Raw genomic sequence first — 13,385 nt, 5'->3', positions numbered from 1 at the left:
CCCCCCCCCCCACACACACATACAAGCACACAAGCACAGACTCACACACACACACACACACACACACACACACACACACACACAAACACACACACAGCTGCAGGTTAGGAGGCAGTGAATCATTCAGGCATGAGGAGAGACTAAGCTTTTGAGTAGGACCATTCAGTAATCCTCTGTTACCACTGGAACACTAGGTTGGACATTTCTCCCCAGACATGTCATGTGTGGGCGGCCGCCATTTCACAATCCAGTGGACCTCAGACGGTGACATATCTATTCAGTGAATCACCTATTCATGGTGTGTAACGCTCATACACAGATGTCAAACACTGCTGAAATTTGAAGAGAACTCCCAAATTCCAGATCACATTCTAAGAAAGCAGAGACCCTGATTCCTTGGTCTTGCTCTAAATTAGAGCATGTTAATCACTACTCTGTACATGCAGAGAAGTAATTGCTTATGTAACTTGTAAATCATCTTGATTTTGCTTCGGGACATTAATATATGAAAGAATCTGTTCTATATTTTACAAGCCCATTCCATTTTACAAGCCATGTTTCATCTGTCCTTGGTGAAGCGGGGACAAGCCTCAGTAATGATGCTTCCATAACCCAGTTACCCTCCGTCTTCATGATGTCACAGGTTCAAGTGACTGTCACGTTCTCTCTGATCAATACAAATAAAGTTACCTATCGGATACAGTCAGTCGTCCTATGTACTCCAGTTGACTCGTTGCCTACTGTATCCTGTATATACAGGGATTGACCATTTCGATGGCACGGAATAGGCTCTGCTTGATTTTAGACAACTTCTGAATCATCTGAACGAGTTTTAGGAATCGCTGGATGAATATGTTTATAATAGCTGTGAAGCTAAGAGAGCATAATCCTTCTGCCCATGAGGTCTGAGTTATTCTATTAACGCTCAGGTGAAAGCGTAACCACCAAGGTTTACATCATTTTCATACTTTGACTGACCTCCACTGCAAGACTTGGGTATTTACAGCCTCTTTTCCATGGGGAATTTGACAAATTATTTCTAGCTTTCCAGGCAGGGAGCCAATGGCACCGAAATGGAAAGCCATGAGGTATTTTGTTTTCCATAATAAGCGATGCTGCTTGTGTGTTGGGTGTGGGAAACATGACTGGGGGGAAAATCATCACAGGGACCTATCTGTTGTGCCATACTTACCATGGACTCAGGGGAGGCTGGTGGAGGTAGACATCGGAGGACAGCCTCATTGTAATGCATGTAATGGAATCAAACATCAAGCCCGTCCTCCGATGTTTACCTCCACCGGCCTCCTTTGCATAGACTGCTCCTCTAGTAAACATGTTTGTTTTTACTGTCAGGTGTGACATGCTTTCCTAAGGTTGGGTGACCAGATTCCGTTTTTTTTTGTGAGAGTTTGTATTTGCTGCTTGTGGTGACCCTAGTGGATAGTGATTTCGACTGGTGATCAGAAGGTCCTAAGTTCAAATCCCACCTGGGAACACCACCACTAGTGTAGGCACTTAGCCCTAAGTTACCCCAGGGAGACTGTCCCTGTAATCTTTAATTGTAAGTCGCTTTGGATAAAAAAGTTAAATAGTTAAAATGTAAATGTAATGGGGAATTGATGCTGTATTCTGGAATGCCTTGAGGGACATCTGTGTTTATTTTTGTTTTTTTGGAATCAAAGCCGAGTGGATAATATTTGTATGCTTGAAGTCGTTCATCAAAACGACTCAGATCTGCTGACAGACGCTCTGCACGGGCCCTTGAAGGCGGCCATCTTCAGTGGGGCTGCAGCAGGGAGACAGCTCTTGAAAGTGGCCATGATAGTTGTGTGATGCTAGGCCATCGCTGAAACCATATGCTTCTTTACCAGAGGCTGTTCTGTTCTGGCATCCTGTAAATGCACAGCCACAGGCAGTCTGGGGTTGATAAGGTTAACCATCTGGAATGGTGCATTATTTAATGTTACATATGCCAGGACAAGCTGGCTCCATGTTCTTGTCACAGTTCCTTTCCCACCACCAAGGTGTACTCATTTACACGTTTGATACCGTTACTTATTCTGTTCCTCATGCTTGTCCGATTTCTACCTCCACTTGCCTCCCCTGCTGTCACTGTATCCCTCCATGTGTGGATTTGGTTAGAATATCCCTAGATCTCGTTTCCAGACACTTCCGCCCAAATGCGTGGATGGTCTGGTGGACCAACGCGTGAAACATAGCCTTTATTTATCCTGAAAAACTGCCAGTCGCATAGCTATTGTCTGAATTGGCCATGGTTAACAACCAATCATCTCCCCCAAAACCTCCCCTAAACCCTCCCCTTGTGTGATTTAAAAAAAACTCGAATTAAACGATGACAAATACTTTACACAGAAAGCGCTCCATATAATTCTATGGCCACATTTGAGTCACTGTGCGCAAAGCCTAACAAGATTAGAATATACCAAAATGTGTCTGGCAGAGATCTTACTGGTTCAAAACATGTCCTCAAAGGGATTATCGTAATTTACAGGGCTCATGCACTTACGCTTTTGTGACAGTCCGAAGACAGATTTACTGACGGTCTTCAAAGACAGCGGGCTTAACTGAATTAATGATTGCAATCTCAGAGACAGACCATAATATGTGAGCTTCATTCATTGTGACCATTGATTGACCACCTCCTTCTCTCCAAGAATGTCATAGCCATGTATGTGCATCCTTCCTGACCAAGCACAACTCGTTCATCTCTGCATTGGGGGAAGTATATCTACATAGCTAGAGAAAAAAAACAATACTCTGGTATCACTTTACAGATAATGAAAACGTGACCAAACCAGGGGAGGCTGGTGGAGGTAGAAATCGAAGAGGACAGGCTCATTTTAATGCATGGAACCATTCCTCCACCAGCCTCCCCAGGACCAAACAGTCCCAGCTGATACTGGATGGGATTGTGTCCGTGGACTGTGTGTCAGAAGGGAGCCGTCAGGAAACAAGTATTTGAAAGGAAGTGGGCAGAAACTCCCACGTGTCTCTGGTTTCTGAAGGAAATGGGTTTCTGTAACAGTTACTTTCACTGACGAGTGTGTTTCCTCAACATGAAATCCTCCTATGCTGGGAGACAACAGAGCCTTGCTTTTTTGATGTAAAATCACTGAACACCATTGCACCAGACGCGGCTAGAGGGTTGAACAGCTGTTGGGTACCTTTCCATTATTCTCTATGGGCTGAATCAAAAGTGTAGTGCCACTTACAGTACAAAACTTGAATTATCTCACAAATAGTCCCATTGACATCGATGTAGGCCTATTCTCTCTGTCATCGGAGGCTGACGGAGGCAGACATCGATGTAATGCATTACCATGAGCCAGCCTGTCCGCCGATTTCTGCCTCCACCGGCGTCCCTTGCTCTCCATGGTAGTCCAGTTGTACTTTGGCCCTCACTGTGTATCCTAACTGACACTTTGTTCATGTGATTTCTGGGAATAGCTTGGACACTACTTTTACATAATGCTGGCTTCTGCCACATTATATGCATCCCTATTTAACTTGTTTTCATGATGTCATATGCCTGCCTTTATTTCTTAATAAGCAGAGGAAAACACAGGACTATTTAAGGGAATCAATTTCTTTCGAGGGCGGATGTGGACAAATATAAACAGCGACCACTGAGACCATCAAAGGACGAGTAGTGCTGTAACGCTGGATGGCTCTGCGTAATTACATGCAGTCATAAGTCACCCAGGGTTGACACGGCTTCATTTCTCCTCTGCTCTCCTCTCAGAGGAAGGCTAGAATGCATCGAGTTCACTGGAATCTGAGAGGGACAAAAGAGGGAGAATCTTACTTGAGAGTGACTGTCTGTCTTCAATGTTGTGGATTACAGTAACTCCCTTACGCAGTTTTGCCTTGTTTATCGTCGACTTTGCAGACGTTTATTTGTTTACCTCGGCATCACAGCGAGGTTTGTGTTTATATTCCCAGCATCAAGAGATTCAGTGCGGTGGTGTGTGTTTATACAGTACGGTATCTGTATTACACATACACATATTTATGATATTTAATCTCTCAAGGACCTTTTCTGACTTCACCCTGACGTTTACTACCCTGACGTAACAATGACGCAGCTATGCTAGGTACTGTTCCAGCATACCAACACAAAGGAATTATGATTGGAGAAACCTTGATGACTTAACCAAGTTTCGAGTTTATTTAGTTTTAAAAAGCATTTTCAACAAGGTCTCAACACATGATAAATCCACTATACAAAAAGGCACAAACACATTTACAGAACACTTAACATAAATAAAAGCATATGGGTACACAATCATCTCGACATGGGGAATGTGGAAAGGCAGTGGGGAGGGGGAGTTGCTATGGGCAACCGTATGCAGCTCTAAAAAGGGGGGGGGGCTTGAGGTTAACCTCTATCAAACACTGCTACTATCTGTTAGGTGAACCGGAGAGAGGGCAGAAATGTGCTGTATTTCAATGTGAGGGAGAGTGACATCATCAGGGGTGCTTTAAATTAAGATTTTCCAAATACGTCATACGGGGTTTCCGTAGAACAGCATGTCACACGTCTAGGTCTTTATGGTTAGCAACTCGACTCAGCGAAACAAGGCTTACAGAACTTAACCTGCATAGACCTGAGAGGTACCCTGAATCACCTTTGTCTGAGTCTGCATTAATGTTTCGTACAGTCTACACCACTTAAGCTAATCTCTTAGAGCCACTTGAGTGACTTGGCACAGACTCCAATAACAATGTGTAATTGTTGTGGAATTTTCATCTGGATTTCCCAAGCACCACAATAACATAACAATGTAAAAAAAACGGCCTTGGTCTGTTGTCCAGGCATGTTGTCTTCATGCGGCTAATCAACAACAGCTGTCTGGAGTTGGCTACACACACACACACACACACACACACAACACTCTCTCTCTCTCTCTCTCTCTCTCTCTCTCTCTCTCTCTCTCTCTCTCTCTCTCTCTCTCTCTCTCTCTCTCTCTCTCTCTCCCTCTTGTGTGTTAGTCAGCATGTTCACATTCACTCAGTTCTATGAGGCCTGACCAAGAGCAGACCTAGTCTTCCAGTGTGTTGGTCTTTGTATTGCAATACTGTATAATTCAGCCGTCTCAGCAGTGATATCATTGGTCACTCCGGTTGTGAAATAAGTTGGAAAACAGTTTCACATGAAAGCTGAATGCTGTGTGTGTGTGTGTGTGTGTGTGTGTGTGTGTGTGTGTGTGTGTGTGTGTGGAAATGCATTGTCTTTCTTCCTATCCATGCAGTCTTTTCTACTATGTATGGTTTCTAAGGTCCAATGTATGTTAAAAAACCTGCTCTGCTAAGGAACAGAGTAATAATAACTAATTCTTACTTATTAATTCATTTATGGACTTATTTTGTTTTACAGAAAACAGCCTCAATGAGCCAACTTCCCATGGAAGATCTCAGAGATCCCCTCCCCGAACACTGGCGATGCTACTTGTCACCACAAGGGCGGCGCTACTACGTAAACACTTCCAGCAATGGTAAGGAAACTGGTGGCACAGCAGGAAATTGTATAGCTATGTTGATTCATGGATTAAGAAACAATTTACAGTCAACTTGAAACATATTTTACATTGTTTACATGGAAAATTGGGTGTTATTGATAAGACACTGTTTTCGGTTAAGACTTGCATTATCTTATATAAACAATGTTATTTTCCACAGGAAATCTAGGCCAGTGCAGTTATGATGTAACATGCTCTGAATACCTTGTTTGTTATTTCTTTACATTTTATTGTAATCCAATAATGTGCATATTACAGTATGCACATATATGGCTCTGAATGTTTTCTTCTGTAGACAGACAGACTGATTCAACTCAATAGATCATGTCAATGGTCTGACGAGGCTGTGTGTGATATGCATATTTTTACATGTTACATTACGTTACAACATTATAGTCAGATGGTTCCTTACCATGGAAGTAGTCCATGGCCTCGGAGAAAGGAGCAGTAGTAACTTTCTGTCTTGGTTGGCATTACTTTGAGGGGATTTGGACACAAATGTTGAACTTTGTTTAATGCTCTCATTAGAGCAATAGACAAAGTTCAACATTTGGTTAAAGTTTGCTGAAGCGGAAGCTAAAGTCAGTTGAAGTTAGTCGTGGCTATTTTAACAAATGTGGACCATTGATTACAGTTTCTCCTGGCCCATAGATTACTTTTAGGGTAAGGAACCCATCTGACCATACAGTACAGTGTAAACTAGTGAACTATCCCTTTAAGGATAAAAGGGTCTGCTAAGATACAAGATACAAGATACAAGATGTTTATTTGTCACTCCAGTTAAACAAGTACAATCGTGTGAGATACTTTTCGCTGGGGGCGGGCTCCATGGCAAGTGTTACAGTATGTCATCTAAATATAGATATTTACCAGGTCTGTCAGAGTGAACTATATCATAGCACTGCTCTGATGGCTCTCTGTCTTAGCTGAAGGCTGAGGTTTCTGGCTGGTGGCTGTCCGACCCTGTCGCCCAGAGAGGAGGTGCTGAGGCGTCTGGCTGGTACGGCTTTGAGAGAGAACACATCAGAGGCTTAGAACAGATATCTCTGTCAACACAATTAGCCTTATGTCTCTCCTCAGTCCCTAGCACTGAGACACACAGAGGTTGGGACTGGGACTGGGACTGGGACAGCAGTGCATTGTGTTCTCCTCCTATAAACACACCACCACATCATCCTTTACGAACCCCAAATGAACTTGCTGGGAAACTTTCAAATGACAAGAGTAAGATGGCGTGGAATTGAATATGTCCTCAGGATGTTATTGTGTCTGCTCTTGGCGTCATAGCAACTGGAGTAAGTGCCGTACACTTGAGGGAGGATGGATGGAAGGAATTAGAAAAACGTAGAGTTTCCAGGTTGTATTTTTGCAAATCTGTAGTGGAGAGACCCATCAGAATGGCAGTGTGGCTTGATTGATTTACATCCCAAAACTCACTTCAATGAGATATACGTAGCTATTCAGTCACTTAATTTATGTCCAAGTGACCCTATAACCAACATCAAAGGCATTCCCATCATATCTGGGAGCATGGTTTCCGAATCCTGCATTGAGTAGGCACATGTTCTCAGTGGTCTGGATTTGGCCATGAGAAGGGATCTAAATCAAGCCTAGGACTCCACCCAGACACGAGACCAGAAAAGTTGTAGCTCCTTTAGCTCCTTCCTCTCTCTCTCTCTCTCTCTCTCTCTCTCTCTCTCTCTCTCTCTCTCTCTCTCTCTCTCTCTCTCTCTCTCTCTCTCTCTCTCTCTCTCTCTCTCTCTCTCTCTCTCTCTCTCTCTCTCTAAATGTACATCTCTGGCTAACTCGCGATTGTGAAACAAGATCAAACTAAACAAATTAAAAAAAGACAGTTGTTTTTGGACATATTTGGGTTGGAGCAATGGCACACAAACCCTTAACATGTCTTTGTAATTTCCCCGAAGCCCTCATTTCACCCCTCAGTGAGTGAACCAGGGTGGGTTGTGCCTTGCTCTTTCTGGGGCAGAAGCATATCTTCAAGAGATAATCAGCTATCTGATTTCACGGGGCCACAGAGAGATGAGAGCAGTCCGATGGTTCTTGTTTGTTCTGTTTTGTGTGCAGGATTTGTTTCATATTTCCTTTGAGTGAAACACTTAATTTTTCATAACTTTTGCATTCAAACACAGTCAGCTACAGTCATCCCAGCTCAAAACTAAAACGATTATTGCCGCCACTGCAATTACGAAATCGCTCTCCAAGGGTACTCCAAATCACCAGGCCTTATTGTCTGTGCTTTCCTCAAGTAATTGGAAAATGGATGCGGAATGAATGCACAATCCACACACAGCCTCCGACATCATCATTATTATAGCCCTCTCTGGTACAGTTCCCCAGCAGAGCAATGTAACTGGACCTTGTCCAAACAATCTAAAACCATCTGATAACATTTCACTGAAACAATCGTTATTTATAGCACCTCTGTTATTTCAACGGGACCTCCCTCTCTGTACTTAAAGTTCAACAAGATTAGATACTGTAGTGCCCCTATGTGAGTGCCCCTATGTGTGTATGTGTGTGTGTGTGTGTGTGTGTGTGTGTGTGTGTGTGCATGTGCGTGCATGTGACCGTGAAGTGTATTATTTTTCTGCGTTGTCAGGGTAACAGGACTCTATGCGTGGGTGAGCGCTTGTCCCTGAGTTATGGTTTGTTTCTTTGATGTTGTCCACCCAGTGTTGCTGGGCGATGTTTGTGTCATGTGGTTTGTACTGGTGGCTTTCTAACATTCTAACCAGCCATCCTCTTCCCTGCGCGGGGGGTTGCTTTATAAACATCTTCAACCGCATACAGTGCCCATACATCTCCTACACTGACACTGTGATTTTACTACTAACTATATTTAGTTGACTGTTAAAGTGTGTTAAGTGTATTAAGTGGACGTGTAATGTGCAGCTTTACGTAGAGTATTTTGTTACTCTGGGATTTAAAAACGGATAAAGTAAGGGTTAGGGTTAGGTCAGGGGTACTGTATGGTTACTGTTAAAGTAAGGGTTAGGGTTAGGTAAAGGGTTACTGTATGGTTATGGTTACGGTTAGGTTTAGGGTAAGGATAAGGGTTTAGGTTACAGTTAGGCGTTAGGGGAGGGTTGTCCGAAGGATCCCACTTAGCATCTACTTTTAATTGATTGGGGAGTGTCATATGGAGATGAATGAAGGATGGGCATTGGCAGACCTAACTAGGCCCTTACTCATTATACCCGTTCATCCACTTTGATATCATACACGTACAAGTAGAATACACATACAAGTATATTCAATACATTGTCTTGATGGATGAAAGCAGTGTTCAGCAGCGGAAGCTTTTCATTAGACATATTCACGACCCTTTGATTTACATCCCACAGAAATGACTACAGTAAAATAAAACATGATAGCAAATGTTTCCATATGGATGAAATACGAACAAGGGAGGGCATTACAGTAGAGTGAAATACAGCATCTAACGACATTCCAACATTACACTTTTTAGAAAATTAAATAAGGAGAGCTAAATAAACCATCACACCTTACATACAGTACCAGTGGAATGTGGAATGAAATGTGAAAGGCTGTGCCTATGTCAGGGCAGCACCAGTGGAGGCTGGTGGAGGTAGACATCGGAGGATGGGCTCATTGGAATGGAATGAGGAAGCGATGTAATAATACATTACAATGAGCCCAATTTCTACCTCCACCCTCCTCCCCTGGTAAGTACTCTTATGCCTCATCTGCCTACATTCAATTGAAGATAATTACTGTTATCTGTCCCATTCACACCGACGTTACCAAGGAATTTAGTGGGTTTCAAGATTTAGTGTGTTCAAGGTTCTGCCATATACTCATTCACACCAACAATTCTACCCAACAATTTAGTGGGTTGGTACTAGTGTTGTTCCGATACCGATACTAGTATCGGCATGGCCACCGATACGCACAAAAATGCTGGTATCGGTATCGGCGAGTACTTTACAAAAACGTAAGTTTTTTTTGTTGTTTTTTTTACTTAAGTTTTGCAAAAACTTTACGAGTTTTACAAAGGTTTTGAGCAGTGCCAGACTAAGTGTTAGCAATAATTTTACATCGAGGTGAGTATGCGGCTCAAAAAACATGTTTTTTTGTTTTGTTTTTTCAAACGCCGTGGTATCGGATCGGTACTCGGTATCGGCAAGTACTGCACGGTCAGGTATCGGTATCGGGATCGGGATCAAAAAATGGTATCGGAACAACACTAGTTGGTACCATTCACACCCAGACCTCCACACCAATAACCCAGCAGAGTCTGAGGTATGTCAGTGTGAAAGGGACATCATTCAGGTGCCTGTTGCTTAGTAACCCACCTGTTTGTTTTAAAAGCCACAGTTGCAATTATACGCCAATAGGAAATAGAAGTGGTTGCTCACATTTTTTGGCTCACAGTAATAACACTGTCAAAGAGGGTTCATTTTCTAATTTTGGATTAGACTTGCACATCAAATTAATTATAATGACATAATAAGGTCATAGTGAGTAATGAGAGCCATATTTAACTGTGATAATTAAAGCTTTACACTGGGTAATACAGTAATGTATCAAGTGCACGTTGACCTGGCAATCTCTTCTGAACAACCCTTCTATCACCCTTCACCCTATTGCTGTATTCACAATATGTACTTTTATTTCACCTTTATTTGACTGGGAAAAGCCCATTGAGAGACACATCTCTTTTGTGAGGGAGACTGGCCGAGAAAGCAGCTCCAGTCAATATTACATTAGAAAATGTTAAACATTTCCGGTTGCCGCCAACATGGACTAGACGCACATGCTCCACGCTCCCACTAAACTTATGACAATTCATTTTATTTAGCCCCAACTTTAATCGTTCTATTCACAACAGTGAAGCTATAAACCCGACCTCTGCTCGAAAATGGCTTCGAAACCCAGCAAAAATGTCAAGAAAAGACACTTGCTAGCGGTGAGGACATGGACTCTACCATGCTGGAAGACCACAGAACATGTAGAACATACTATACAATCAGCACAACAACATTGATACGGCTACAGAACACATTTACACTCCTCCTGAACATAGTTTTGCACCACAGTTTTTTTTAAACAAATTTTGGGGCACTAGCACATCTATCTGAAGCGTACCTTGCAGACTATTCGGTCAGACTTGCCTCGGCTAGGTTAGGCCCTAGGGACTTTAAGTAGCAACCAATTAGTAGACCACATCTGGTAACTGCTTGTGGTGAAGGAGAACAGGCTACAGAGTATGAGCTGTATTGAAAATGTTATTGAATATTGTCAATGTTTTTTTTTATAGTGCAATGACACTACTAGACTAGACTAGTGTCCCTCTGGATGTCATCGTGACTATTAGGCCTCCGGTGAGAGGGCGGATACAGTGACATACAATTCCCCAAAGCTAAACAGATTATACTATATTCATCTGTACTAATATCCCATTTCTCTTGTAATATCGAATTTCTTATGACAAGCCAACAGAGAGCCGCGGAGGCAGTAGGGCCTGTTAATGAAGGGTTTGTGATGGGGTTCTACATCAGATATGAAGGGACAGACTCTGTTCCTGAGTCTGCTTGCCAGATATCCTCTCCCTCCGTGTCATTTGAGCTGATGGTTTTGGCTCCTTCTCCACCCCTACTTAGCACAGGGAGACATCAGAGAGCGGCCCAAAGACACAAATGAAATTAAAGCTCTCAGGGCTCAATGGCTCTTCTTTCTCTTGTGACCGTAAAGGGTAATTGAGCTCAAATTTGTCCTGAAAATGTGAATATGGGAGCTAAATGAAACAGTGATTCCCCCTCTATCAGTGTGTGTGTCAGTCATGCTTTTGATTATCCTCTTTCCTCTCTTCATCTCCTCATTCTCTCACTTCCTCCTGCTGGAGTCAAATGGGGACAGATGAGCTAAAAGCAGGGAGCCAATGGATTCAGGCCTAAAAGCAGGGAGCCAATGGGTTCAGTCCTAAAAGCAGGGAGCCAATGGGTTCAGGCCTAAAACAGGGAGCCAATGGGTTTAGTTTTCAGACTCAAAGAGTGAGACTTAACAATTACACACGTGCAAAATATTCTTTCTGTTTGCAACTGTTATCTCCCAAGAGTACATTGAAGATAGAAAGGAGAACAAAAGTCAAATAAAGATAAAGAGGACAAAGATCTCTCGTGTAAAAGAAAGTTTCACATTCTTGCTTTATTGTTGTCTTTTATTCCTTGTGAGAAAATAGCAGGTGCAAACTCCTCACATGTGCTTGTCCTGAGTATATCTGGCTCATGGGCCTCTCTCTGTGAGCACAGCTTGCAGGGCCCAATTCAGCCTTATTAGTATGTGGTTGGCGGCCAAATAGGAATTATAAACATAATGGTCAACACAAGATGATAACATATCATGTATTACGCAACACAATGGATATTGTGTGATGGTCATGTTCCTTATCTTTGACCTCTGTCATATGACGGTTATTAGTTATCTTTGATAAACCACTTGTATTCTGTTTTTAATTAGTGTTTTATTTATTTTTCATCCTTCGTTGCAGAGACAACATGGGAGAAACCATCCAGCAGCGCACCAGGGACCCCCAAAACCCCCTCGAGACACAAGACCTCCTTACCTGCAGGTACTAAAGATGCTCTCTCTCTCTCTCTCTCTCTCTCCCTCTCTCTATCTCGCTCTCTCTCTCTCTCTCCACCATTCCTAAAGCTGGCAGTGCTGCCGTGCACACACACACACGCACACACACACACACACATACACACACGCACACACACACACACCACATACTTCCTGCAGCTAATTTGATCTGTGGTGTAGAGAAAAGGAGCCTCCTCCTCCTAGCTCTGCACTTTAGAGAGACAATGACACATAATGCAGGATCGACACAACTAGATGGTGTCAGGTGTGACCTCAGGTCAACTTTAGACGGCATCGGAAGTATGAAAAGTTGAGAACGTCTGGCAAACTTAGAATTAGTTTTGAGTTGAATCATCGCTATAACTTCAGCTTGACCTGTGCTGCCACCCCCAACCTTAAGGTTCACTCCTCTAATCCAATCAGATCCAAAGACACATTCACTGATCAGCCCCTGGAGTCAAGTTTCTCTCACTAATGTCACTGCACACCTATTTATCAGCCTGCTAATGGGAATGCATCATCGGAACTGTATAACCGTGCTTCTTTCTCTCACATACACACACATGCACGCACGCACACACGCTCGCTTACACACACACAGACACACACAAAAAAAGTCATTAATCTTTACAACTGTGATCCGAGCCGTCTCCAGGCTGTGCTTGCGCTGTGCTGTGTCTTTGATTCTCAGTAAATGCACCGTTAAAGACATTTAACAAACAATAGAACAAAGAGAGGATTCAGCAATGCTTGAGTCACAAAGATAAGTGAATTTACCTCCAGCTCAAATTTACACAACTCAAAGGAACTTAACAATAGTACTATTCCTTATCTGCAGGCTAGGTACAATAATTCAATTTAATTTCCTTTCCTTTCTCTCTCTCTCTCTCTCTCTCTCTCTCTCTCTCTCTCTCTGTCTCTCTGTCTCTCTGTCTCTCTGTCTCTCTGTCTCTCTCTCTCTCTCTCTCTCTCTCTCTCTCTCTCTCTCTCTCTCTCTCTCTCTCTCTCTCTCTCTGTCTCTCTCCACAGTGAATGGATTTCACTTTGGTGGTAGCCCATTGCATCAGATGGAGCATTCTCACGTTAGCCTGGTGAAGAAGAACAGCACAGAACCACAGGTAGGCTTCATACGTCCTCTCCTCCTCCCCTCCTCCCCTTCTCCCCTCCTCCTCTCCTCTCGCTCTCTCCAGGTAAGGCTCTCCATCCCCTTCCACAGAA

The 13,385-nt window shown here is 43.1% G+C and overlaps 1 protein-coding gene across 1 annotated transcript in view; it reads left to right on the top strand.

The window, feature by feature from the left end:
* Positions 1-13,385, top strand: part of gas7b (growth arrest-specific 7b) — a gene marked incomplete at both ends in the record, with an annotated part of 41,014 nt that overhangs the window by 9,230 nt on the left and 18,399 nt on the right. The window contains 3 exons of the mRNA XM_080541784.1: positions 5,399-5,516; positions 12,073-12,153; positions 13,197-13,285. Coding sequence (XP_080397910.1) covers positions 5,399-5,516; positions 12,073-12,153; positions 13,197-13,285 — 288 coding nt within the window. The remainder of the gene's footprint in view (positions 1-5,398; positions 5,517-12,072; positions 12,154-13,196; positions 13,286-13,385) is intronic.

This window comes from Nansenia antarctica (genome assembly GCF_963989245.1).
Source record: "Nansenia antarctica genome assembly, chromosome: 11".
NCBI classification, from domain to species: domain Eukaryota; kingdom Metazoa; phylum Chordata; class Actinopteri; order Argentiniformes; family Microstomatidae; genus Nansenia; species Nansenia antarctica.
Note: the sequence above shows the minus strand (reverse complement) of the source record. Positions and strands in the feature narration are given on the sequence as shown.